This window comes from Capricornis sumatraensis, chromosome 2 (genome assembly GCF_032405125.1).
Source record: "Capricornis sumatraensis isolate serow.1 chromosome 2, serow.2, whole genome shotgun sequence".
NCBI classification, from domain to species: domain Eukaryota; kingdom Metazoa; phylum Chordata; class Mammalia; order Artiodactyla; family Bovidae; genus Capricornis; species Capricornis sumatraensis.
This window is the reverse complement of record NC_091070.1, coordinates 26,020,912-26,048,492: the sequence shown is the minus strand read 5'-3', so window position 1 is coordinate 26,048,492 and position 27,581 is coordinate 26,020,912. Positions and strand designations below refer to the sequence as shown.

General features: G+C 54.8%; 1 protein-coding gene across 1 annotated transcript in view; it reads right to left on the bottom strand.

The window, feature by feature from the left end:
• Positions 1-416: 416 nt before the first annotated feature.
• Positions 417-27,581, bottom strand: part of SPTB (spectrin beta, erythrocytic) — a 69,277-nt gene continuing 42,112 nt past the window's right edge. Inside the window, exons 20-35 of the mRNA XM_068964338.1 lie at positions 27,178-27,384; positions 26,666-26,755; positions 23,171-23,449; positions 22,071-22,201; positions 20,943-21,147; positions 20,298-20,672; positions 18,469-18,713; positions 17,229-17,367; positions 16,674-16,758; positions 15,877-16,073; positions 15,527-15,576; positions 14,975-15,053; positions 3,772-4,034; positions 1,035-1,208; positions 731-773; positions 417-584 (exon numbers count right to left, since the gene is read on the bottom strand). Coding sequence (XP_068820439.1) covers positions 417-584; positions 731-773; positions 1,035-1,208; positions 3,772-4,034; positions 14,975-15,053; positions 15,527-15,576; positions 15,877-16,073; positions 16,674-16,758; positions 17,229-17,367; positions 18,469-18,713; positions 20,298-20,672; positions 20,943-21,147; positions 22,071-22,201; positions 23,171-23,449; positions 26,666-26,755; positions 27,178-27,384 — 2,730 coding nt within the window. The remainder of the gene's footprint in view (positions 585-730; positions 774-1,034; positions 1,209-3,771; positions 4,035-14,974; positions 15,054-15,526; positions 15,577-15,876; positions 16,074-16,673; positions 16,759-17,228; positions 17,368-18,468; positions 18,714-20,297; positions 20,673-20,942; positions 21,148-22,070; positions 22,202-23,170; positions 23,450-26,665; positions 26,756-27,177; positions 27,385-27,581) is intronic.

Below are 27,581 nucleotides of genomic sequence, written 5' to 3'. Positions count from 1 at the left end.
GGACTGGCTCCCCTCGGCCTCGTAAGGAGGGTCGGGAGAAGAGGGTGTGGGCCTCAAAAATCGTTTCCTGTCCCCAGACTCGGAGGCCCCGAGGGCCCGCGGAGCTGGGAGCCGCGTCCCTGGAGCCCGCACTCGCTGTGTGCGGGGGCCCCGGGGCGGAGGGCGCGGAGGCAGGCGTGGGCCGGGCCGGGCCGGGCCGGGCCGGGCCGGGCCGGGCTGGGCGGGCGAAGGCAGCGATCGCAGTGCAGCGGGGCCCGCGCCCGGCCGGCTGGCCGGCCGGCAGCTCAGAGCAGGCAGGCGGCAGGCAGCGGCGGCGGCCGGGCAGTGGGCAGGAGGAAGGTCCGGCCGAGGAGGGAGGCGGTAGTCCCCGCATGTCCTAACGACGCACCGGCTTCACCCGCCGGGCGCCCGAGAGGCTACTTCTTTTTGGGGAAGAAGCTGAATCTCTTCTCCTTGTCCTTCTTGCCGAGGCTGGCATCGGGGCCGGTGATGGGGGGAAGGGGCAGGCTCTGTGCCTTGACGCGGATGCTCTGGGACTCGTTGATGGCCGTGCTCACGCCCTGCAGCCAGGATAGCATCTCCTCCTGTAGGGCGGGAGGGTCAGGATCCTCAAAGGACGGGCTGCCTCTAGGACAACCCCTTCTGATGGAGCCTTGAGGCCAAGGGGCGCGGGTCCCTCCCAACTGCTCCTTGTTGGCGGAGGTCGGGGCCTGGCGGCCCTGCAACTTACCTCATCCTTGCCGTGGAAGAGCCACTCGCTGCCGTTGCTCAGCCTAGGAGGACAAAGGGTTTCCCCCGTGGCCACCTCTGGGTCTGACCCCCCAGCTCCCCAAGCTTTCCCATGACCAGGACCCTGTCAGGCAGCACAGAGCTTGCTGAGAGAGGCAGAAATCAGGATCACCAGCCTCTCTTATTTGAAAAATCTCTGAGCGGCACCTCGGGCCTGCAGCTGGTCACATACAGTGGAACCTTGACTGGCCACTTAGGCCAGATCGAGCCACCAGGAAAGGAGTGGTGAACAGGCAGGGCCTCACCTCAGCTTGAAGACATGCTTCTTCTTCTTGTAGTTGGCAGCAATCTCACAGATGGCATGTCTCAGGGTCAGGGGCTCCTCTCCATGGTAGGGCACCCCCAGGGCCAGATTTTTGGCATCCTTATAGAAGGCCAGCTCACTATTCCTGAGCACACAGTACAGGTTGTTCCAGGACCTGTGAAGGTACACACAGGCAGGTCACCTACAGTCCTCACTTGCATGCTCAGTTGCTCAGTTGTGTCTGATTCTTTGTGATCACATGGATGTTAGCCTGCCAGGCTCCTCTGCCCACAGGATTGTCCAGGCAAGAATACCGGAGGCTTTACATTTTTCTTAAATACACCAATTTTACCGTGATCAAGAGTAATACATTTTACGGCTAAAAAAATTACAATTAAGAATAATCTACATGTGGGATTTCCCTAGCAGCCCAGTGGTTAAAACTCAGTACTTTCAATGCAAGGGGTGCAGGTTCGATCCCTGGTGGGGGAACTAAGATCCCACATGCCACATGGCATGGCCAAATAAAAAACAATCATCTGCATGTAATTCCACTACCAAAGTCTACTATTGTTAACATTTTATGTATTTCCTTCTGGTTTATTTTCTATTCACATATATAACTAAAATTGGATTATACTGTATATTCAATTTAATTTTGTACTTTTAAGTTTAACACTATGTCATGAGTATTTTCCCATCCTCAGATATTTGAATCCTCAAATATTTCTTGAAAATAATTTTAATAGCTATATGGAATCCTATCACAAATAAAAATAATCCCTTTATTGGTAGACCTTTTAATACTGGAAAATTTATCCACAATTGAAATAGCAATATGATAAACATCCTTCTGGGGCTTCCCTGATAGCTCAGCGGTGAAGAATCTGCTTGCCAATGAAGGAGCTGCAGGTTCGATCCCTGGGTTGGGAAGATACTCTAGGGAAGGAAATGGCGACCCGCTCCAGTATTCTTGCCTGGGAAATACCAGTCTATTGGGGTCTCAAAAAGAGTCGGACACAACTCTAAGGAACAGCAGCAACAAAACATCCTGATGCTTTAATCTTTGCCTATAACTCTGATCTTACCTTGAGATATATTTCTAGAATTGTTGAGTCTAAGACCAACTGTGTAAAGAACTTTTCAAAGCACTTTCATAGCCACCAGCATATCTGAGTCTCACTCGTGCTTGTGCTCATTCAGTCGTGTCACTCCTTGTGACCCCATGAACTATACAGCCCACCAGGCTCCTCTGTCCATGGGATTCTCCAGGCAAGAATACTGGAGTGGGTTTGAGTCTTGCTACATCCCATGAGTCTCACTACAGAACTGTAACATGAACAGAGCAGGGTTTTGTTTTGGTGGTAGGAGTATTTTGTTTTACTGATGATAAATGCCTGGTATACTGTGCTAGCACTCTTTTAAAGGAACGTATTTGTGCAAATCAATGCTCAACTCAAATGGGAGGCTTGGTGAGGACAGCCAACACATGAGCTCATAAAGGAGTTCACCTGAGCTCCTTCTTTGACAAATACAGAGCACACTGCCCTTGGACAGTAAGGAGTGCTGAGAAACATGAAGCATGTCTTCCTCCTCTTCCTCACCACCCCTCCCCCACTCCTGTTTGAGGGCAGAAAGGTGGAGAACTAGCAGGACACATAGGGAGGAAGGACTGGAAGGTCAAAGAGAGAACTTGACCTGTTCAAAGCTGGCTGCAGAGCCATTCCACAAAGCCCAGATTTCTGATACCAGCTCAGGGATCCTCTGCTCAGACTTGGCCCTCACCAACTTCTCTGAGCTGGTAGCCCAAGTAAGGCAGTTGCTAAGGAGGAGTAAAATCCTGCCTTGGACAAAGGACAACTTCTTTGAGATGGTTTCCCCCATCTGGAAAATGGAAACCTCAATATCACAGGGTGGTTGTGAAAACTTTGTCAGTCCTGACATAATGCCTGCCGCATAGTAGGTACTTTATAAATGCTAGTTTCCCCTCTCCTGCAGCCCCTCCATATAAAGCAATAAGCCTCTTCAGGGTGGTCGGGCCCCAAATTCATTTTTGGAATTTGAAATAGCTTTGGTGTGTCCTCCAGGCCAGTCTCTCTGTATGTTGCCAGCTGGCCCTGAGAATAGAGCTGGCTTCAACCTCTTGGCGCTGCCCTGTTTCTCTGAGACCCTGGACTGCTGCCTGAAGACAGAGGCCCCTAGAGACTCTGGGTCGTGGCATCCCCTGGGTAGACCACACTCAAGGGCACAACTGCCTCTGAATGAGTTCCTCAGGGTCATATCATTCCTAGGAGGGCCCTCCAGATGGCATTTAGGTCAGCTCTTTCTCCTTCCCTATTTTATGGCTGGGGAAAGTGAGGCCCAGATGGGTAAAAAGTGGGACTGGGTCAAGGACAGGCAGGTCTTGTTAGTGCCAAGACCTACCTGTTACCTGCCCTGGCATAGTACCAGCTAGTGTTCTCCTGCTCTGCACCAGGCATGGCACCACATTTGAGAAGCAGGCTATCCCCACCATCCCCATGTTACAAGTGAGAGGCTGAGTAACTAGTATGAGGTCATAGGATTTGAACTCAGGCCCACAGCTGAAGACAGGCTTTCCCACCATGCCAAGTAGCCCCCCGGAGTTGGCCCAGAAGGCGCCCGGGAACTCTCAGACTAGAGGCAGAGGGCCTCCTCACCCACAGACTGCCCGGGTAGCTCTGCGCATCCTGCGGCCCCGCGGCCCCTCCCCAACACACCTGTTGGAGGCCTTCTTGTTGGGCCCCTCCAAGTCGTGCTTCCGGCCCAGGAAGCCCTCCATCTGCACGCTGTGCCCGCGGTCTCGCTGGGCCGGCAGCGTCGTAGGCTCATCGCCCTCGCTCAGCGGTGTGTCCAGGACCTTGAAGAGGGGCTCTGTGGCGGGCCTCTCGTCTGTGCTGGATTTCTCCTCCTGCCCATCCTCGTGGGGCCCTGGTGGGGGTGGCGGCTGCAGGTCCTGGGGCCACGGCCTCTCTTCTTCCCCCTGCTTCAGGGAATATGGGAGGAGCGCACCTTGCTGAGGGCCCAGACCCGGGCGGCCACTCACGGCAGAACAGGGGAGGTCAGCAGGCCTCACCCGAGTCTGGTTCCTCTCTCTCGTGCCCTCCCTCACCCACCCTGGCCCTTCCCCAACCCGCTGTGGGTGTCCACCTGGCCTGCTTCCCCAAACTCTTCCCCTCTCCAGCCTCAATAGGAGCAGGTCATTAGAGTGAGCTGAAGGGGCTGGGCCAGGGGATTTCTGACCCTGCTTGTTGCCCGACTCCAGGTGCCCACCCTGGCTTCCTGTCAGAGGCTCCAACTCTGACTGAGTTAGACCTGGGCTCTGACAAGATTTCAAAGTCAGATTTCAAATGAAGAAAGGGCTCTGCTGCTGAGATAGAAGAAAAAAAAACCATTTGTACTAGGATGTTGTACGACTCCCAAGTATTTGTTGCTCAGTTGTGTCTGACTCTTTGCGACTGTAGCCTGCCAGGCTCCTCTGTCCATGGAATTCTCTCAGGCAAGAATACTGAAGGAAAAGCCATTTCCTTCTCCAGGAGATCTTCCTAACCCATGGATCAAACCTGGGTCTCCCACATTGCAGGCAGATTCTTGCCATCTGAGCCACCAGGGAAACTGATGAGCACTTGTTACCTTCAACTTGTGTCTGGGCACCAGGCCCGAAGTCTCCAGGTTGCTATTTTGTCACTAAGCCATGGCTGACTCTTGCGACCCCGTGGACTGCAGCCTGGACTGCAGCCCACCAGGCTCCTCTGTCCATGGGGTTTCCCAGGCAAGAATACTGGAGTGGGTTGCCATTTCCGTCTCCAGGGGATCTTCCCAACCCAGGGTTTGAACCCATGTCTCCTGCATTGGCAGGTGGGTTATTTTACACTGAGCCAACAGGGAAACCCAGAGCCTCCTAACTCATGGGGGGAATAACTGGTCCCACCCTCTTCATTTGGTGGGGATTTGCTGGAGGAGGGCAGTGGTTCCTAACCCTGGCTGCCTTTTACAATCATCTCGAGAGCTTTAACAAAATATGCGCAGGACCCATCCTCAGGATGCTGGGTTAACTAGCTTGGAGTGGGGTCTCCGCATTGGTGTTTCTTAATAAGCTTTTCATGCGCTCAAGTGTGCTGATGGAGAATCACCACCTAAGGAGTCAATGCCCCAGGGAAAGGCTGTGGCTTTTGCCTCGTTACACCTCCCCATGGAAGGCGTAGAACTAAGATTATGGCATCTGGCCCCATCACTTCATGGCAAATAGATGGGGAAACAGTGACAGACTTTATTTTTTTAGGCTCCAAAATCACTGCAGATGGTGACTGCAGCCATGAAATTAAAAGACGCTTGCTCCTTGGAAGAAAAGCTATGACCAACCTAGATAGCATATTAAAAAGCAGAGACATTACTTTGCCAACAAATTTCTGTCTAGTCAAAGCTATGGTTTTTCCAGTAGTCATGTATGGATGTGAGAGTTGGACCATAAAGAAAGCTGAGCACTGAAGAATTGATGCTTTTGAACCGCGGTGTTGGAGAAGACTCTTGAGAGTCCCTTGGACAGCAAGGAGATTCAACCAGTCCATCCTAAAGGAAATCAGTCCTGAATATTCATTGGAAGGACTGATGCTGAAGCTGAAACTCCAATACTTTGGCCACCTGATGCAAAGAACTAACTCATTTGAAAAGACCCTGATGCTGGGAAAGATTGAAGGTAGGAGGGGAAGGGGACGACAGAGGATGAGATGGCTGGATGGCATCACCGACTCAACGGACATGAGTTTGAGTAAACTCTGGGAGTTGGGGATGGACAGGGAGACCTGGTGTACTGCAGTCCATGGTGTTGCAAAGAGTCAGACATGAGTGAGGAACTGAACTGAACTGAACTGAATGGAAGGCAGGATGCTCCCAGCCCCCAACCAAGCCAAGTGAGAGGCCTCTAGTGGAGCCATGGGCCCTGTGTCAGGTGCCTACGAGAAGGGGACGCAGACTCTTGTCCCCTGGCTGGGTGCCTCCTTATGCAGAACCTTGCTGACCCACTTTTGTGCCACTGCAGCAGGAGCGAGAAGAGGACAGACTGAGAGAACAAGGGGCAGCCTGCTTTCGAGTGCAGCGCAAGAATGCCAGCTGGGACAGGAATGGGTGGGTCTCCTATGTGCCAAATAAGCACCCAGGAAGGCAGCCTAGCTGGAGACATCTGGCCAGAACTCTGCCTCAAAGGTCTGATTGCTGAGGACCTTAGAGCACCAGGTGGGAAGGGTCTTATAGTCCCCAAGCAGGTGGGGACCAAGGCCACTGAAAGCCCAGGAGGACCAGAGCTGCCTCAGGCGGTAAGGAGACACTGCCCTCTTTTCTACTTTCTGTCCCAGCTGAAGATGGAGGCCCGGAGAGCGCTGGGGAGGAGCCAGGAAAGAGCAGACCCGGTGTTTCCCACTGTGGGTCCTTCAGACCTTGGATCAAATCCAAAAGAGAGAAATGGAGAACGAGAGGAGCTGGGTACCATTCTGGGCATCAGATCAAAGCTTCAAACTGAAAGAGACTCATTGGACTTTTTAACAGTAAAAAATGATCCATGTCTGCCAGAGCTGGCACTAAGGAATGGGAAGCGGAGGTTCGGTGGAGATGTTTGACGGCAGTGGTTGGAAGAAAGGTAAAGTTGGTCATGTTTGTATCCCCTAAATGAGGACTAAACGACTTCCCTGGTGGCTCAGATGGTAAAGCGTCTGCCTACATTGTGGGAGACCCGGGTTCGATCCCTGTGTCGGGGAAGATCCTCTGGCGAATGAAATGGCAACCTACTCCAGTACTCTTGCCTGGAAAATCCCATGGACAGAGGAGCCTGGTAGGCTACAGTCCATGGGGTTGCAAAGAGTCGGACAGGATTGAGCGACTAAACTTTTTCTTTTTCTAAATTAGGACTAGTCAGCAAACTAATCTGGGGTTCCCTAAGATCCCATTTAAAGAAAGGAATAATATGGCTGGAAAAGGTTGAAAATCACTAGTCTAACACCTTCAATCTATGAGACAATCTGAGCTCAGAGGTTAAGTGACTTACCCAGGGTCATATAGCTTTCATTTCCAGTTAAGAAATGCACTGAAGAATTGGGCAGGCCTGACTTTTTATCACGTCCTTAAGGTTCTCATCTTTTCCTTGTCTTAGAACCTCTGGAGAGTTGTGGCTGGGCCACACCCATCTTTATGCATCTTGCATATATGTTTTATATGTTTGAGTGTTGGCAATGAGCCAGAATTGGCCACAAGGATCTGGAGGCCCTAAGGCCTTGCCTGGATCATCCTCTAGCAGGGAGGAAGGGTGGGAGTGGCAGGTTGAGTCTGGGAGCCTGGGTTCTGTGCACCCAGTCAAGCCAACCCTCTGACTCAGGCATAGAGGTTGGGGAGGTAGTGAAGCCTTTCAGCCTCTCTCTCCAGCTGGCCCCTCTGCTCCTCCTGGCAATGGGCCAGGCTCTCCGGGACTCACTGGAGGCTCATGGAAGATGCCCTGGCAGATGCTGGGAGGGAAACCCAGCAGAACCTCTCGGCCTTGTTCACCCCCTCACTCAGCCTCTGCCCTCCTGGGACTGGTTTTACTACAGGCTTGTGTGTCTACAGTCTCTTCATATACTTTCATTTCCATGCTCCTTTCCTTTTGGGAACTCTCCTTTGAAAACACACATTTTTCCAGGACTGCCTCCTGACTTAATTTCACCTCCCATTTCCTCCTGATGGGTGCCTGATCCACATTCCCTGGCAGGGACAGTCAGAGACCATGGCCAGTGTGATCAAAAGTTAAGCAGCCAGGTCATGGGTGGGCTTTGGAAAATAGGGGTTTTCCGATGTATGCAAAGATTTCTTCTGTTCCCTTGACTGTTCACATGGAGACAATTTAAAACACATCCTCATCCCTTTATCCTGAAGGCTAAGGCCTGAGGAGGAGAGAGCCAAGAATGAGGGCGGGAGGCAGAGGGGTCTGGTGGCAGCTGCTCCTTTCAGACCCAGGGCTTCTCTCCCTCCTGGGCTGGGGGAAGGGACACAGGAGAAAGACAGGGGCATGGCTTGGGCAAAAGGGTCCTCCTTTTATAGTCTCCAGGGGTAAATATGTTCTGTGCCAGCTTCTAAGAGAGCAGGGCAGGCACTTCTGCTGTTCCAGGAACCATGTTGCGCTCTGATACAGATTCTGCAGGCAGAGGGATCAGTGGACAGCAGACACCAGGAGGGGGTCGGCTACCTGTGTGCTGTAGGGACAGGCAGGCTCTATTCAAAGGCCCTGGATAGCTGAGATGATCTGACTCCCTTCTGTCCTCCGTGATACGTGGCAGAAGGCAGGTGTGCTGCTCTGGCCCTTCGGTCAGCAGGAGGATGCATAGATTCCACCTGAGGGGTAGCCCAGCCTAGAGCCCTTGCCCAGAGGAGCTGGGGGACATTCTGAAAAAAGGAGGATCCAGCCATTTGGGAGAAACTCTGGGTATCGGGTCGGGATGGATAGAGAGTTTAGACCATGAGTGGGAGTAAGAGCAGGAGAGAGAAGGGCCCGAGATGGTGCCTGGAATAAGCCTGGAGCTTCCGTTCTCTGGTTTGGGTGGGTGCGTGGGGCATATCTGAGATGGGTGGGTAGGGCTCATCTGAGCTAGGTGTGTGTGCTGGCTGCTGGGATCAATGCATCGGAGGAGGGTAGGGGACAGGCAGCACTGGCTGCTGGGGGATCATCAGGGGAGGAAAGAGCACAACAGGAGAGCCTTTTAGGACCTCACAGGACTGTAATCAGACAAGGAGAGGCCTGAGCTCCTGACAGGCAGGGCGTGGCCACCTCAGAGTCTTTGCAGAGTCTTGTACGCTTGACTTTGTAGGGTCCTGCCTTGCTAGGAAGCTGACTTGGGCGGGGGAAAGCAGGCAGATGTCTCCTCCCCAGAGGGCTTTCAAGAAGGTGAAAGGAAGGGGGACAGGATGGGTCCATTTCTTACCCAGAATAAAGGGGTTGAAGGTGTAGTTCCAGAACCAGCCAGCAGGTGGCATAAGGGGCCCGCACACAGACAACCAAGTCTCCGGCCAGGGAGAAAAACCACCCTGGGGTGTGACCACAGGGTCTCTGAGACAAGATGCTCAGTGATCCCAGATATATGGACAAGCAAGGAAACGCACGTGAACTTCTCTCTGAAGGAAACGGTGGTAAGTGAGAAACGGGGTACAGGGATGCACCCCAAAGACTATTCAACCTTGGCTGTGAGAGGTCTTGCCCACCTACCTCACAGCAAGAACTGAGCCTCGAGCGTGTGTAGGGGGTCTCCAGGGAGGGGCGCTGCAGGAAGGCTGGTTTGGGAGGGTTTTGGCAACGAATGTCAGAACTCTTATGGGGACGCTTAGGAGCTGAAGGACTGTGGTGAGAGATGGGAGGAAAGAATGGAGGGCGAATGAAGACCGTCGCCTGCTAGGCATTCTACCTGCATTCTCTATTCCTGTCCTCACACCCTTTCTGAGCGGTGGGCGCCACTACGCCTGTTTCATAGACGAGGGAAACTGAGGGTCAGGGAGAATGAGTAACGAGCCCAGAGTCACACAGCTACTGAGTGAAAGTTGAGGATGCAGTGGTCTGGTCCCAAACCCTGAGCTCTTCCCACTAAATCCTGCTGCAAGAGACGGGGTGGCACTACTGCTCGGGTAAAAGGGGCTATCCAGTGGGGCTCATGGTCTAAAGGGGAGTCTGGCTTACAGAAGATGCGTGGCTGACGGGCTGAGGCAGCGGGACTGTGTCACAGCCATCAAAAAGGCAAGAAGAGGGGCTGGGGGCCACATAAGACCTAGGGTTGAGTGCCTCAGGCAACCAAATAGCGAGATGATAGAGAGGGGAAGTTGGCCACTTCTGCAGCCGAGAACTTCTTCCATCCCTAAATGTCTGTGGTCTGGGCTTTCATTGTCTGGGTGAGAAGGCTCTCAGCAGGCGGGCTGGGAAGGCTGTTCAAAAGACACTTGTTTGCAAGAGAAGAGTTGAGAGATGGGAACAGAGGGTGAGCAGAGACAAATGCCCTAAGAGAGGACAGAGGGAAATGCGTGGGAAGAGCTGAGGCCGGCCAGGTGGGGAGTCCTCCAGGTTGGGGGCTGAGGGGAGAAGCTCTCATGAGGATTGGGAAAGGCAGCAGGGTGGCTCAGCCCTGTGCCCCGGGGGCCAACTGTTAGCATTCTTCTGGAGGATGTTTAAGAGATGAATGAGATGGTTGTATGGCATCACCGCCTCGATGGACATGGGTTTGAGTGAACTCCGGGAGTCGGTGATGGACAGGGAGGCCTGGCGTGCTGCAGTCCATGGGGTCACAAAGAGTCGGACACGACTGAGCGACTGAACTGAACTGAGAGATGAAGGACTGTGGTGAGAGTCCAGTCACTGGAAACCAGGGAAGACAAGGGAGGGATGCAGAGCAGAGGGCCACCCGGTGAAGTGAGGGGGAGGGAGGGGAGCGTGCAGGGTCCCCTTGGACAGGGAAGGTCTCCCCCATGACCATCCCGGGGGAGAGAATGAGGCTTCCTCAGGGGCTCTCTTCGCCATTTCTATGACCAGTGTGGGCTCTTCAGGTCCCTGCCGTGAGGAACTGGAAGCTGCTTGATGTCTCTGAGCTAGGCACTCAGACCAAAAGGAAGACACTGACTCCCCCATCTGGATCTGACACCCAGCAGTCAAGCTGGCAACTTCCAACCCCATTTCTGAGATGCCTTCAGTGTTGACTGAGTCCCATGCTGGGTCTATCGGGATCTGGGATGCTCTGAAACATGGACTGGCAGACAAACCTGGCAAACCAACCTAGGTTGGTTGCCTTTGAGCAGCAGGATGGGAAGGTCACGCCCAACCTCAGCATAGAGAGTGGGGCACACCCAGCCTCGGACAGATGTCCAGAAAGAGCCTAGAGCCAGTTTCCCCAGAGTGCCAGGGCGTGGTGACAGGCTGTAGGCAGACACAGCCCTGCCACGCTGATTCAGGCATTCTGGGGAGACAGACACACCCCGGTTCGTGGGAAAACTGATGTTCTTTCCTGACCGGGTCTGCTCATTATGGACAAACACTCCATTTGCCTTCACTGTAAAAACACCTGAACCAGCAGCTCAGTTCAGCCTCGGAGTGGGAGGGAGAAACGATCTGGTAGAAAGGATGGAGAGAGCTTGCTCAGGCAAGAAGAAACACAGCTGCTGCATCCACACCCACATCCCTTCCCTCTAAGGACGTCAGAGTCTGGCCTCTGGCAGCTGATTAAAGCTCTAGGCTGCCTGCTGCGGAGGCTGGTGCTGGGGGCTGGGGGTGGGGGGTGCGGTGGGTGGGTATTGCTAAGGTGTTGACAGCAGCTGGAGCCACCAGGCACTGGCTGAAAGGTGAGCTACTGTAATCCAGTGCCCACTCAGTCCCGGGACACTATCCCTCATGTTCGAAAGTGCTGGTAAGTTGTCTGAAGCCACATCAACCTCCAAGGCTCTGGAAGGGAGAGACAAGGGACCTGGGGGTCTGGACTCTCCTATTCATCCCAGATGAGTTGGCGAGTCTTCCCTCAGGGAAGCCAGCTGCAGGCAGTCTTGGAAGGTCATGGGGAAGAGTGACGTCTGTGAGCTGCGCTTGGCTAAGAGAGATTTTCCCTGACAACCTGATGAAGGCCTGATAATGAAACGCATCCAGGCAGCTGCTTTTTGGAGCGGCCTGGCCCCAGAGTCCCTGCGCCACAGAGGAATCCATCCTTGAGGCTCAGAGTAAGACAGGGCACATTTGCCCCAAAACAGTGAACCCCGAAGGCAGATTCTTTCTTGCTGCGGCAGCCCACTAGAAGCACCAACGCTTTTCAGGGTTCTCGCTCATCATTACAGCAGCTCCACTGAGAGAGTTCCTAGAGAGGCACAGGGCACAGAAGAGGGCCCCTGGGGCTGTGGGCTGGGGGCCCCCAAGCCTGGGTTGTCTCGGATCCTCTACAATACCATTTCTTCTCCATAAATGAACCTCCGCATCTCACCACAAATGTTACACTGAGGATTCCGAGGCAGCCAGAGCCAAGCAGATGAGGATGCTTAGCAGGACCTCAAAGCCCTCCCCAGCGCTGCCCCAGGATGAAGGGGAGACACATAATGTGGAGGGTGTGGCGGGAGGAGGCTCAGCCTGCTGCCAGACCCCCTCTGCTACCCCAGGGCCACCTTCAGGGTAGGCCTTCAGGCCACCTCCTGGCCTTGGCAGGAGCAGAGGTTCAACCCTGCCTTCCTGTCTTCCCCAGGCAACCAAGGAAAACAGCCTAGCCCTTTGCCATCTCTTCCCATCTCCAGCCTCACACCAGCTGGCACCTGACCACTGAACCAGGTTCCTCAGAGCTGAGAACACCACAAAAGTGGGGGAACCCTTCTCTCCCAACCCTCCCTTTATTTAGGTACATGGTTCACATACAGGAACGTTCTGGACTTTCTGTAATCCTGCAGAGAGAGCTCTATAAAGGGCAAGGAGACCCAGGAGGATTAGGAGGTTTGTCTAAAATCTCTCAGGATATTTCTACAATAAAGGACTAGAACCCAACATCCAGACTTTCAAAATTTCACTCCAGGAATTTTGCCATTTGTGAAAACTTGTTTCTTCTTGATCTCACGCACTCCTGGATACTTACCTGTAGAATGGATTTTATTTTTTTTAATCAGAACATGCTCTAACATGGAAAGCTAGGAGCTGATGGAGGCAATGGATTGTACAATAATGATATGCTTGAGGAAAAAACCGAATGCGTGGAATAGTGCTCCAGCCCCCGCCTGTGCGTATGTGTGTGTGCACACACCCGGGAAAGGAGGAGTAGGCAGGGCTGGTACGGTGGTCACTGTGGGCTGTGCAGTGGTCTGGACAGGGGTTCAGGTGCCTGGTCTGCTCCCCCAAGCAGGAAGCCGGCATGCACTAGTGATTGGTTTCACGGGGAGCCACAGTGCACACATCTATCGCACGGGACACCGACACCAGACCACACACAGCAGGGATCTGTCCCACGGGGCACCAACACCGGACCACAGACACAGAACAGCGTGAGAGCCAGGCCTAGCCCGAGAGAAGGCTCAGCAGAACTTCCTGCAGCCAGCCTTCCTGGGAGAGGCCTGTAGCTTCTGGAAAGGTTTTCCAACCTGCATGGGACTCTTTCTCCACTCTTCTCATATCAAAGAACAAGGGGGTATCCCACTCTCCCCCTTGGAGTTCCGTGGATCCTCATGGAAACTCAACAAAGGGCTCAGAAAGGAGAAGCAGCAGGAAATCTGTTTGCATGAGGCCTTGGGCCTGGTGTTCATTTGATTCACCATCTGGTCTCTTCCTGGTACCGTGCACAGGCCACTTGCCCCATCTGGCAGGGTGGCTGGCTCTCTGGGAAGGGTCTCAAGTGTGGGCTCACTCCTCCTTCCAGAGAGACTCTCAGGTCCAAGCAGGTTTTATTCCCCCCAGATCCAGCGGCATTCAGGTGTTGGGTGGAGGTGGCTCTGATGCACATGTAATTACATTTGCACAGACGTACACGACACAGACAATGGATGGATCGCTCAGGCGGTCACAAAGGAACCCACAGACCTGTGACACCACCACACGCAGACACACAGGGATACACAGCTGAAGCGCAGATGGCAGGAACAGTCACAGCCCCAGTGTCCGCAGTCCGTGCCAGCCCCCACCAGAGTTCTCTCTCCTTCCAGGGGGGCTGTCTCTGGGAAAGGAGGGGCCAGGGCGAAGTTCACCGGAGACCCCCACACTGCCACAATGGGATCTTCAGAGGGAACTCCTAGGAGAGACCCTTCAGCGGGAGCTCAGGAGTGCCCTCTGCTGGACATGACGGGCTGGTGCAGCTCAGAAAGGGAGGCCTCTGGTGGGGCTGGAGGCAGCTCAGAATGTGTGTCTGTGTTGTGTGTGTGTGTCTGTGTCGTGTGTGTGTCTCGTGTGTGTGTGTCTCAAAAGTGTGGGAAGGGCCGAAATCTAGATCTGACAGGGATTCTGCGCAGGAAATGCATTTTTCTGGGGTTGATGTCATACCAGAAATGTCCACTAAGAACTACTCAAGGTTCAGGCAAGCTCAACTGGGTACCTGCACAGGCGGTGGACATGAAGCAGCAAAGCCGTGCAAGGCACATGCTGGGTTCTTGCTTTCCTCTCAGTCAGCGGCTCCCAGGACATTTCCCCAAAACCGGGGTCAGAGCCTCCCAGACTTCCTGGATAGACTTCCCGAGTCCTTTCAGCTAAAGGTTCTATGCCAGGCAAGGCCCTGAAGACATCTGGGCCTTGGGTACCCCCTCCTCTCCATCCTCCCTTCTACAAGTTGGAGACTTCTGAGGCAGAATCCCTGGGGCTCTCTTTTCCTCCCAAAGGGCTTCCTCAAGTCTATTCTTGCCTCAGAATCATCTCTGTCTCCAGCTCACTGACCCACAGGGATCAGGCCAGGAAGGTGCAAAATGGGGAAGGGCCTCTGTTTCAGTGGAAGGAGTCTACTCGAGGGTGAACGTGTCCACTTCACTCCCCTAAATGCCACGGTTGGGGCAGGGAAACCACACGGCCCATTTGTGAGTATGTGTGGATGTGTGCGTGTGCAGGGGGTACTGAGTTAGGGACAATGTTGGAGGGAAAGGACAGTGTTTAAAAGGGGATCATTCCTGCTGTATAAACTGTTCCCCCTGATGGAGATGGGGATGTGTCTATATAACAAAATTTATTAGACCACATAAAACCAAACTAAGAGAGTCATGTCAGTGGGCTGGCATGTCAGTGGGCTGGCATGTCAGTTTCTTCTTGATTGAGGGGAGGAGGGGAATTATTCTAGAAAATAAGCTAAGTAAATAAGGAAGAGTGGTGGAAGGATGATGGGGACGTGGGGGTGTACCCATCCTGGCCTTCTGCCCCTGCAGAGCCTAGTCGGGACGATGGGTCTCTGGCAGCAATGAATCCCAGGAACTGGACAATTGGGACAGGGAACTGACCGGGGACGTTCTCTCAGTGGTGGCTCGGTGGGGACCTCGGGGAGCCTCCCCCGCTGTCTCGCCTTCCTCCTCTTGAAGCCTACAGAAAACAATGTCCCACTTCAGAAACGAGCACCTCTTGGAGGCCGTGGCCCATCTCCAGGGCCTGGCTTCCCACCTCCTCCCCCCAAAACACAAGTCAAGTCTGCAGCCCGGCAGACCCTCCACAATCTGCAAAGTGAAGGCAGATGCTTCAGAAAAGGCTGGTTCCAGGCAGCCCGGCCTCCGGGACACGTGTTCAGCTGGTTCCCAGAACAGGGGGTGACGGCGCAGCAGCCATGGCCTGCCCCCATCCTTCCCCCATGAGGACTCCAGGACACCCAGGACTGGGGGGAAATGAAGTCTCTTTTCTGCCTTTAAGCTCCAGACGCTCTGGATTTCTCTGACTAGTGGCCCAGGGTGAGAGGTCACGTATGGTGTGTCAAAACATCAGGGGGCCTGTTTTGAGTATAAGCATCGTCCTCCCCCTCCCCCCCTCAGCAGAGTGCTCCAGTCAGTCCTCCCCACACTCACCCAGGCTCCTCCTCGGTTCTCTCCGGGGTCTGGCGCTCTTTGAGCTCAAGCTAGGAAAGGGAAAGGCCAAGGAGTCAGAGCAGCCACGAGGGGAGCCTGCTCTGAGACAGCTTTCCCCGAAAGAGGCTCCCTGTACCCAACATATCTGATGCTCGTTCCTTCTGGAATCAGCTCCTCTTGTTTCTTGCCTTCAAAAGTCCATCCTTCCTCCCACTCCTGTTTCCTTCCCACTCTCCCCACTTGCTCAGCCTTTTACACTGCCCACAGGTCCCCCAAAACTGCCTAAGAGCTCTTGACTGGAGGGACCCCCAAGGCTGTCCACTGCTCTGGGCCGCCCCTCGCCAGCTCACCGTGGTGGGCTTTTCTAGGGCAGCGAAGCGCTCTTCCCAGCTGGCCGCAGATTTCTCAAAAGCCTCGTGCCTCTTGAGGAGCTTTTCTACACCGTCCACCGTGTGTCCATAGTCCCGGCTGGCCAGGTAGGGCTCCTGGGCGATCAGCCATGCTTCGGCCACGGAGGCATCCCGGAAGAACTGGCACACTTCCAGCACTGCCGAGACAACAAGGCCCAGGGTCTGTGAGTGGCCCCGGACCTAGGCGGCCTGGGGAGGTCCGCTCACAGACAGACGTGCAGCTGGCGGGCGGGCGGACTGGGCTGTCTTCCCAGGCTGTCTTGCTCACTCACAGACGTGCACAAGCAGCCGTGGGAGAGTCCAGGTCTTTATGCAGCCTCTACCCAAGTGGTGGGCTCTCCCCACCCCTCCGGTCTCCAGCCGCGGAGGACAGAGCCCCTTCTGGGCAGCACACACCACAGGTCAAACACCTGGGATGCACTAGAGCCTTACCCTGACCCCTGGAGAGGCCACAGCTCTATGGGAACGCCAGCCCGGCAGGAGGCGGGGGTGGGGGCAGAGCGTAGACAGGGAGTGGGTGTGCTGGCTGTCAGAGGTGGGCTTCCAGCAGCGTGTCTGCTGGGTCTTCTCCGTGAACCTCCTCCCCCACCAACCCCCGAGGCTCCCCGCCCTGAGTTCTGCTGATGAGTGGTGCTGTGTGTGTTGGGGGGCTCGTCTCCTCCACTGCCTTGTGACATCACCCCTCCCCGCACCCGCCCCCACCCCTCCCGATTGCCTGGCTCCCAGGCTTCACTCACACATGCGGAGCCGCTCCGAGCGGGCCTCCCACTTCTCCTTCATCTCCTCCCTCCTGGACACCACCTGCTCCCGCTTCTCCCTGATCTGCGGGAAGAAAGGGAAGGCAACTCAGGCTTTGGTAACCCTTCCCCCCACTGTGGGAGGCGGTGTGTGGAAGGGCCCTGCAAAGCCGGCTGGCCTTGGTCACAGGGTAAGGCTCTAGTGCATCCCAGGGCATCAAGTCTTGGCCCTGCCAGCTGAGCAGCCTTGGCCAGGTTACTTAACCTCTCTGGGGTTAAATATGCCTCACCCAGGAAGCAGGGGTCGCCAAGCCCAAAGCACACACACGGGAGGGTTTAGGAGGGTTGTGAGCCCATTCGCCCTTTGAAGCGGCCAGCTCCTTGAAGGGGTTTGGTGAAGCTGTAAATCCCTGGGCCAGCACAGAGCCCCAGTGCTCCTGGGATGAAAGAAAGATGAGCCTCCAGGGCCCGCAGGCTCCCTCCCAGGAAGCTGTCTGGCCCGGCAGGAGTGGAGGCGAGAACAGGATAGCACGCGTGTCCGTCTCGCCCGCCCACCTCGTCCGAGGCCTGGTGCTGCCTCTGCAGGAGGGACTCGCCGAGCTCCAGGCAGGTGCTGAAGTTCTTGCTGCGAGTCTCTATCTCTGCCCGGATGCCCTGGTGATACTTCATGAGGAGTTCCACCGAGGAGACGTCCCTGGGGGGCAGGGTTGGGAGTTTGGTGAAAAGGGAGACTCAGGGTGACTCTGGCCCACTTGACATCAAGTTCCAATCAGAGGGGGGGCCCCCCATCTGCCTGGGAGTCTGACCCCATTCCATCCTCTCTCTCTGGACAGGCAGGAAGTCCTGCCAGCTGCCTGGTCCAGCAGGAACACTGATGCCCTAGTGGCCTCCCTCGGCCAGTGGTCAGCCACACACACACACACACACACACACACACACACAAAGGAATGTTACATTTGACAATAAAGAGGAATGAAGTACTGATATATGCCAAGTAGATGAACCTTGTGGACAGTGAAAGAAGCCAGTCCCAGAGGACCACACATTCTGTGATCCCACCCATGTGAGAAGTCTACAATAGGTAAATTTAGATATACAAAGCTGATTAGAGGTTGCCAAGGGCTGCAAAGAGATAGGAGTGGGGTGATGACTGCTAAGGGGTACCGGGCTTCCTTCTGAGGTGATGAAAATTGGGGTGATGGTTGTCCAACTGTGGCTATGCAAAGCAAACACTGAATGGCACCCTCTAAACGGCCTAAGGGCGTGGCATGTGAATTATAAGCTCAGTCAAGACGTTAAAAAAAAATTTTGACCACCAGAACAGGCGCCCTAGAGGCAGAGGGCCAGAGATGGGCACAAAGTGTGTAGTGAATTCTGATCCTGGCCAACTGCCCACATACCTGCCTCTATCTCTCATAGGCAATGAGCTCCTTTCCCGAGTTTTAGGGAAAAGGTCCCCAAAAGCCCATGCTAGGGGGAGAGTGACCACTTCTGGACCTGCCCAGCTTTTGATGTATAAACTATTTATTTTCACTGACAACTGTGGCCACTTGTGTCCCACGACGGAATCTGAATGACAGGTGTGTTTCTCAGCACTCAGGATTCTCTTTACTCTGCAATGGTCAGTCCTCCCAGTAGCAGCTGAGCCACTAAGATGCTGCCTGGACCCAGCCTCAGGTGCCCCTTGGGGATTCCTGCGTGCCCACAGTCCGGGAGACCCCTCCAGGATGGGCTGGCATCCCGGCCTGCCAGCCTCTGGGACAAAGTGGTCCGGGGGTGGGGATGCTGCTCTCACCTGGGCTTCTCCTGGGTCTCGATCTGCCGGACGATGCTCTCCATCCAGGAGAGGAGGTCTCGGGCCATGCTGAAGAAGCGGAATTTGTCTGCCGTGTCCACCAGCTGGGTGCGGCGCCCGGCACAGGCATCGAGCAGCGCCTGCCACGCGGCAGACACTTCCTGCTCGTTGTTCTGGATGATGTCTGCCTTCTCCCCAGCATATGCCGTCTGCAGGCGGGCGGCCACATCCTGGAACTGCTGTACCTGTGATGGGGCAAAACTGACTGTTGTTCCCCGGGCCGACAGGTCTTGGGCCTAGGATGGATGAGAGTGTCTGCTTCCTCTGGGTCTCCCTCTTGAGGATGGTGCTAGAGGCTCCCCACTTCTTGGGTGCTGGAGAGAAGGCTCCCTGCTTTGGCACCTCTGCTGACCCAAAGCACCCCTTGAGTTCTGATGAGGATTTGGGAGTAAGAGGGGCTCTGTGCCCTTTGATGTGTGATTATGAGAGTAATTATATACCGGGCATCGCTCTAAGCACTTTTTATGACTCTCTCTGTCTTTAAAACAATCTCATCAAAGAGGTACTGTTCTTATCCCTGTTTCTGAAACAAGGAAACTGAGCCGCAGGGAGGCTCATGACTGGCCCGAGGTCACTCATGCTCGAAGAGGGCACAGCTGGGACTGGAAGCATCTCTCGACTCCCTGTTCCAGATCCTTCTTGTGATGCCATCCCCTGTTTGAGGCCGGCCCCAGGGCAGTGAAGCCTCATTACCGAGACCCTGGTGGGGCTGTACCTGCCTCAAGGGCTCTGGCATCCCCAAGGCACCTCCAGCTGGAGGACAAATCCCTAGGCTGTCCCCTTCTTGGTGACCCAGGGGCCCCACCTATTAATACTTTGGTGTTTTTTCCTGAAATCCCACTGTGTCAGTGCAAGACTGCAAGTGAGCCCAGCTCTCCCTGTTCCTCTGGAAGCCCGGTGAGCACCCCCAAAGTGAGCGAGCCCCCCGGCCCACCTCAACCTTTTCACCACTTTGGACTCTGCAGAACCTTATGGGCCTATAAAAGTGCCTTAGGGGGCACCCCATGATGGGAGGGGGGACTCTAGGCTGATCTTGGGCCCCCCTCCAGCTCCCACTTGGAAAGGCTGAACAGCCCCATGGTTAAGTGTTCAAAGTCTACAGCCAGACTGCCAGGATCTGAATCCTGGCTCCACTGCTTAGCTGCATGTTTCCAGGCAACTTAATTACCTTTCTATGCCTTGCTTTCCTCATCTAGAAAAGGCAGAAGCCATTACTCCCTTCCTCAGAGTGTGGCTGAGTGTATTGCTTAGAACAGTACCTGGTGCTAGAAAGCGCTACGTGTAGACTCACTAATGATTCTGTAACACTCTGACAACCAGATAAACTGCATTTTAAGGTACTTTGCATTGGGTTTTGGGAAAGGCTCTGTTTAAAGTGAAAGTGTTAGCCACTCAGTCATGTCCGACTCATTATGACCCCATGGACTGTAGCCCGTCAGGCTCTCTGTCCATGGGATTCTCCAGGCAAGAATACTGGAGTGGGTAGCCATTCCCTTCTCTAGGAGATCTTCCTGACCCAGGGATCAAGCCCAGGTCTCCCACATTGCAGGCAGACTCTTCACCGTCTGAGCCACCGGGGAACTAGTTCTAAAGCTAAAGAACATTTGAAAGCCTCTGCTCCCTGCCTTCCTGCCTGGAGCTGTTGCCTCTCTAGGGAGTGCCTGTTCCAGAGATTTCCTCTCTAGAAGCCAGGAGAGGACCTGACACTACAGGGCCCCAGGGATGCCAGTCAGGGGCGAGGTGGAGGGACAGCTGGGGACCAGAGGCACCTGCTCCCCCAGCAGGTGGAGCTCCCGCTCAAAGGCAGTGTGCGTGCGGTGGAAGGACTCCGCGGTGCTGGCGTCCAGCCCCACATCCTCAGGCAGCTCGCGGTGCTTCTCGCCAATGAGGCCCAGGATCTCGGAACCGGTGTAGAAGTAGCGCTGCAGGTCATAGGAGGCGGCCAGCAACTGCATGCGCGTGTCGATGAGCTCTAGCAGGTCCGCCCACATCTCGTTCAGCCCATCCTTCCACTCGGCGATGGTGGCTGCCTCAGAGTGGCCCGCGTCGATGAGCCTCTCAATGATGGCATTCACGTTGTCCACCCGCTCCTGCCCAATCGCCCCGGTCTCCCGGGCAAAGTCCCGGAACTTGTCCCGGAGCACCTGGACAAGGGTAGATGGAAACGTGGTTATCGGTTTTCAGAGCTCGGGCTTCAGTGGTGTCATCACACAGACTCCCAGTGGCGCCTGCCACCACCTGGAGCTGGGCTCTGACACCTTCCCCAGGGTGCCTGAGCTCACACGGGGGAGCCCTCGTCACTGCGGCACATGGCACCGGGCAGGTGGGTGTTCGTGAGTGTGGAGGGGGAGAGACAGCTCCCAGGTCTGCTGCATTAGAGGGAGACAAAGCAAGCAGGGGCCGTGGATACTCACAGTCACGTGGTCAAAGTCTTGCCCCATTTCCGAGGAGGAGGCCACCGCGTCCTTCTCTGCGATCCACTGCTCCAGGTCATCCACCTCCCTCTTGAGCTGGAACAGGTGGTACATGTTCTCCAGCTTCCGCCTGCGCTCCTCCGCCATGTCCTTCAGCCCTGCATACTGCTTGTCCACCTGCCCCTGAAGTCTGATGATCTGTTCTCTGGGATTCAAAGCAAGAAAAGTCCTCAGAGGGGGCGGCCGAGAACCCAGGGCAGCCAGCTTCAAGGAGCCTGCCTCCTCCTTCCCAGCCCTGAGGCCTGGATGCGTGGGGGAGCACAGCTTTGAAGATATGGCAGTGACTTTTCACGGGGAAGAGCTGGGAGAAAAGGAACCATCCCTTAGACCATGATGCTTTGGGGGATGATGAAATGTGTCCCCTGCCAGGAGCTGCCTCCTGTCCCTGCCCCTGACTCTGAGAAGCTCAGAGAGACTGGTCTGGATGGAGAACTCTTCCACTATTCTTCCAAGGGGGCTGGCAGGGCAGTGGGCAGTCTGAGCCTGGCTCCACCAGCAGCAGGCCTGCTTGGATCCTCAGGGAGGGATGTGCAGTACCAGGGGCTCTTCAGTCTCTGGGGGTCCTGAAGTGGCTGCTGTGGGTGCCCTGAGGATAGGGCCATGCCTGGGGGCAGCCTGAGGTGCCTGACCCAGTGGGCTCCACTGACGCTGCACCCACACCACTCAACAGTTTAGACGGCATATGATGATTTTGCAGAGACACTGCGAGATCCTGACCTACCTTCTGGAGCACACACAAAAAGCAAAGTTAGACTAGGCTAAAAGATGCTGAAGACTAACTCCCCCAAAGACGGGAGCTCTCAGTTCACCACGCAGGCAGTTTTGCTACTCTGTTCCCTAGTCTCTTTGCCAACCAGGCCTCCTTCCATCAGCCCTGTTTGAAGTCACACTAAACCAGGACACAACAGGAAACTGGGGCCAACCAGCAGTCCAGAAGGTAGCCTTCTCAAACCCGTAGACTTGGGGAAAACCATTCCTGTTTTCCCCTTGGACCTGAAGGGATCCTGCTTGGCAGGGGTGGGGGGCGTGCCCAGGAGCTGGCCAGGTCGCCTCCGGAGGCACACGCACCCTTCGGGGTGGCCTGCGGATAGCAGGCCCTGGGCCCGGCCGGCCAGCTGCTTGATGTTCCTCCCATATTCCTCCACTGCCCGCTGCTGCCGCAAGTGCCGCTTCAGCATCACGATGGCACTCTCTTCATCCTGCAAGGAAGCGGACTGTCAGGGCACGAGCTCATCTCACCTGGGTGAGATGAGCCAGGATGGGCCAGGAGGTGCAGGAGGGCCAGGCTTGCAGGACACCCCAGGAGCACCACGTGTGGTCTCTTCCTGCTACTCCCAGTGCCTGGCAATGCCCGTGTCCCACCTTCCTCTCGACGCCCTCAATTCCTACCTGACATCAACCCTCCCAGGCCCCGGTCCAACCTCTCTCCTCATGAAAACTTCCTGTATCACCCCAGCTTTTAGAGATCCCCTAACCTCACCTCTCACACCCTCCCACCACAGTACATCTGCACAGAACCCCTAACACACAAAAAAATGTGAAGAATTCTTGGGTTAGAGCAAATCTAACTAGAAAGCTGAGCACAGAAGAATTGATGCTTTTGAACTGTGGTGTTGGAGAAGACTCTTGAGAGTCCCTAGGACTACAAGGAGATCCAACCAGTCCATCCTAAAGGAGATCAGTCCTGGGTGTTCATTGGAGGGACTGATGTTGAAGCTGAAACTCCAATACTTTGGCCACCTGGTGCGGAGTGCTGACGCATTTGAAAAGACCCTGATGCTGGGAAGGATTGAGGGCAGGAGGAGAAGGGGATGACAGAGAATGAGATGGTTGGATGGCATCAACGACTCAATGGACATGAGTTTCGGTGGACTCTGGGAGTCGGTGATGGACAGGGAGACTCGGCATACTGAGGTTCATGGGGTCGCAGAGCTGGACACGACTGAGCGACTGAACTGAACTGAACTGGCAAACAGGGCACCCAGCTGGAGTACATGCATCATATGTTCTCAAGAGGAGGGGCATCCTGAAGGCACCTGGACCCCTGCCTGCTGCCCTCAGTCCTCACACACCTGGCCTTCCAGGTGCCCCCCTGATAGCCCACCTCCCCGCTGGCTCTTCTTCTCAGCTGGTTTTGGCTCCCAACCCTGGACCCTGCCCGAGCTGACCTGGGGGTTCTCATCAGAGAAGACGTAGAACTCCTGCTCGCCGATCCAGGCCTCAGCCTCGCCCGCATCCAGGTAGTACTGCTGGGCCTCGCTGGCCTCTTGCAGGTGCTTCAGCCGGGTGGCCGCTGCCTCCCGCAGTGTGTCCCATGAGCCTTGCAGCTGCCCCAGGCGCTCTTCTACGTCCTGGCAGTCGATCTCGGCCGCTGCCACCAGCTGCTGCCCTCTGTGCAGCACGTCCTCCACCCGGGGCGTGTGGCCCAGGATCTCATTCTGCAGTGTCTGCAGCCAGAGGGGAAGAGCTCAGGGGCTGGCCTTCCCACCGTGCAGGGCAGCCCAGGGCCCCTCCTGGGCACCTCTCGCCCCGAACCACTTAGGGAAGCTTGCGCAGAGTGGGTGGCCATTAAAACGGCCTGTGACCATGTGCCCAGCGCAGTGCTGGGTCCACCCACTCTCCTCTCACCCTCCTGTGAGCTTCTGAGATAAACACTGGACGCCAACACAGAGGTTGAGTCCCTGTGGGCTTTGAGTGACAGGGTGGGATTTGAACACGGCTCTCTTGGATCCCAGAGCTGGAGCCCCTGACGGCTCCCTACTCCTGTTTCAGTAGAGCTCAATTTCTTTGCTGTGCATGGTGGAGGAGAGGAAAATGACTCTTAAATGGCCTTCTGAGGTCTGATTTTAGCAACTTTTACTCTGTATAAAACAGTAGTCAGCAGTTGTTCCTTATTTAGGGTAGGATTTTGTTTTGTTTTCTCCTGTTTCTATTTCTCAAATCTTTTCTGAGCTTTGTATTATTTCCTGCTTGAGACTTCAGTTACCAAAATGGTATTTTCTTCCCACTTTGGTGATGGGCAAGAATAGGATACATGGCCAGTGTTGTGACCATCAGCATTCAAAATACATGGAACTATCAATGCCTGTAAGTCACCTAACTTGTTGAAAGGCACCTTTACACCTGATGCTTGGAATCTCGAGTCAGACAATTTCCTGTGGTCTCTGCAGTTGTATTAAAAAAACCCACTGCTCAGCTCAGACAATTTCCTATGGTCTCTGCAATTGTATTCAAACAACCCAGGGAGGCGTCAGCTGCCACTTGCCTGCTTACTTTCCCTGAGATCTATGAACTCTTCAGGTATACTAGAAAGCTATTTCTGTCTCTCTCCTTTTAAGCAAATTCCTTCCTAGGCTTCTGCTCAGTGTGCTTACTTAGGACATCTTGTCCCTTGACTCCATTCATTTAATACCTAGTTATTAAATTGTTTCCAAGATAACAGGCCCTGTTCTAGGTTCTAGGGACAATATGGGGACAAGATAAACAAACCCCCTGCCCTCATAAAGCGTACACTCTAATAGAGGAAAGGGTAGGCAAGTAAATAAATAAATGAACATAGATAACAGCTGCTACAAGGAACAGACGCCAATGAGATGAAGATTGTTCTCCGAGGCGTGGCAGTGGCCACTCTAGCTGGGGGTCCAGGAAGGGTTTTCTGTACAGATAACATCTGAGTGAGACGTGACAGATGAGAGAAAGAAGCTCCAGAGAGATCTGGAGGGTTAGTGTTGCTGGCGGGGGGACAGAGCCAGTGTCAAGGAAGTCCCTGGATGGAAACCTGCATGGTCCAAGGGGCCAGGCAAGCTAGAATACTGTGAGGGAGGGTGAAAGGGATAAGACAGAAAGTTCAGGGGGAGGTGGGAGCCAGGCCAGGCTGGACAGTGGCTCTTAACCCTGGTTGAACATTGAATCACTGGGGGAAACTAGACGTAGATAGGGCCACCCCATCCCCAGAGATAGTAATGAATTGATCTGAGATGGGACCCAGGCATTCGTATGTCTAAAGGTTCCCTTGGGTGACTCTAATGTGCAGCTAGAGTTGAGAGCCCTTCATGAGGCACCTTGCAGGTTGGGTTCTAGTCACACCATTAGAGCAGTGGTTCTCAAAGTGGGGTTCCAGGCCAGCAGCATCAGCATCACCTAGGATCTTAATAGAAATGCAAGCTATCAGGCTCTGCTCCCAGAGTTTGCTGCAGAGGATCTAGGGTGGAGCCCGGTCAAGTGTGTTCTAACAGGCCCGCTGGGGAAGTCTGATGCACACGGACCACTGCAGTAGAAGGAATGATAAAATGGGATTTCAGCTTTAGTGAGGCTAGCTTAAAATCATCTTTACTGGAGCAGCCACACTCACCCAAGAGATTGTCTTTCCCTTCATGTTAAGGGGAACCCCATCCATATTACTCTTGCCCTTCTCGTGCAATAGCCATCTTCAGCCCAGGGAGGTGAAAATCATTTGGCAATAACTCTGAGGCTAAAGTATTGAGTGTTGAAGTGACCAGAGTTGGCTCATTTGATAGTAGAGGAAACTGGGGCCTCGAGGATACTGTCTTCTGCCAGCCTTCCCCCTTTAACTGGAGGCTGATGTGATAGTGGAACCTCCACCTCCACCACCTTCTAGTTTAGGTACCTATGTGCTGCCCCTGGAGCGTCAGTGCCATGATCATGCCAACTGGAAGCAAAGGGCTAGAGAGAGCTTTCAAGAAACCACTTTTGGTATAATTAATTCAGGCCCTTGCACAGTTGCTGGCTTCTGTGGGCAGATGTTGGCTGCTGACATTTTTGGAAGAAGTAAGTACTGTCTGCCATGACCTTCCTTTCCCAAGTTGCTGCAGTACCGACTGTCACTCTGGGACATTCTGCTCTTCTCTAAGTCCCCAGATTCTCCCTGATCGACACTGCAGCTGCCCACCCCACCCCGCTTCCTGAGCCAGAGAGCAAACCAGGCAGGAGGGACTCCGACTAAGAGCAGGGGTACAGTCAGCCCCTGGCCAGACTGCATGGTCAGACCACGAACCCACGCCACTGGCCTTCCCAGAGGACGCAGGCTTCCCTGCAGCCCTGACAGAGGAAGAGCATCCGCTCACTTCCAGGCCTCTGACCAAGGCCACAGAAGTTCCCAGTCAGGCCTAAAACAGCAGAACAGCCAACGGATGTTTGCTCCTATGGCTCAGGGTCCAAGTTTAGTGGCTTCCTCTAAAGGAAGCGGGGGTTAGAGCCCCACAGCATCCTCACATGTTTCAGAGAGTAGAAGCCTACTTGCCCGGAGGAGACCCAACGGGCCAAGCTTAGCCCTGAAAGAGGGACAAAGCAGCGACAGGAGAGATGCCAGGAGCTACGAGCCTCCTCTCAGGGAGGCCAGGAATACAGAAGCTACAAAGCACGTGAAACCCCAGGGCAGGGCCTCCAGATCCTGTGCCCTGAATGGCCTCAAATTCCAAAGCACCTGGACCCCTCACTCCCGCTCACCAACCCCCACGGTTCCCCTAGAATTCTCTCTGCTATCACCAAAGCTGCATGAGAATACACACACAGACTGGGAACCCTGAAACTCAACAAGAAGAGTAGTCTGTAATCTGCTGCCGGGGCTTTGTGTCGTCAGAGCTGGGTCCTCTTCCCTGAGGAGTGGCCGGGGCAGGAGGGACTGACCAGGTAGCAGGACTCACCTGATTCTTCTTCATGAACAGCTGCACGGTTTGCAGGTTAGTGCCGTAGTCGGTCGACTGGGCCAGAGGCAGCCTCTCTTCCACCCAGAGCTGCGGAGACCAGAGGGCAGGAGAGAGCTGATGACAACCACGGCCACCCTTTCATCACCAAGGGTCAGACACAGCTCTGCCTACTGTGTCCCTCCCGTTCCTCCCAACAGCCCATCAGTGTTTTGTAAAAGGGGGGCATTCGATGCTCTGAACTGAGGTTCCAAGTAAGTTGCTCCTGGTCACTTCAAGGTGGGTGGCAACATAGGGATCTCGAGCCCAAGTCTGTCTGGCCCCTAAAGTCCACGGGAGAGCCGCCCTTCAAAGGGCACTGGCTTACTTTTATGTTCAATGTAATCATTACAACCACCCTGTGAAATGAGGTGGTGAGATGACCAGACGTCTCCTGCCAAGAACTGCCCTGGGCAGCAGCCAGCCACCCCGATGACAGCTGGGGAAGCGGGGGTGCCGCTGTGCCTACTCACCGTCTCATCCTCTAAGTCCCGGCTGATCTGCAGCTTGGCTCTGGATGATTCCAGCTGCTTCTTCCTCCTCCCCAACGGCTCCAGAAGGTCCAGGAACCGCTTCTCGATGCTCAGGTCTTCATCCCCCGCCTCCTCTCCCAGCGAGGGCATCTGGGCGAACAGCTCCTCCAGCTCCTCCTTGCGCACGTTCACTTGGTCCTCCACGCGCTGCGACATGAGAGGATGGTGTCGGCACCAGCCCTGGCACCTGGCCAGCCCCTCCTCCTCCTCATTGTTCACGTCCCACCAATCCTCCAAGACCTGGCTTGCACTCAGCCTTCCCCAGGGAGTCTTCTTGGATTGCCCCCATCTTACCTATTGCTCCTCTGAGCACCTATGCTACACTTCTTATGCACACTTTTACT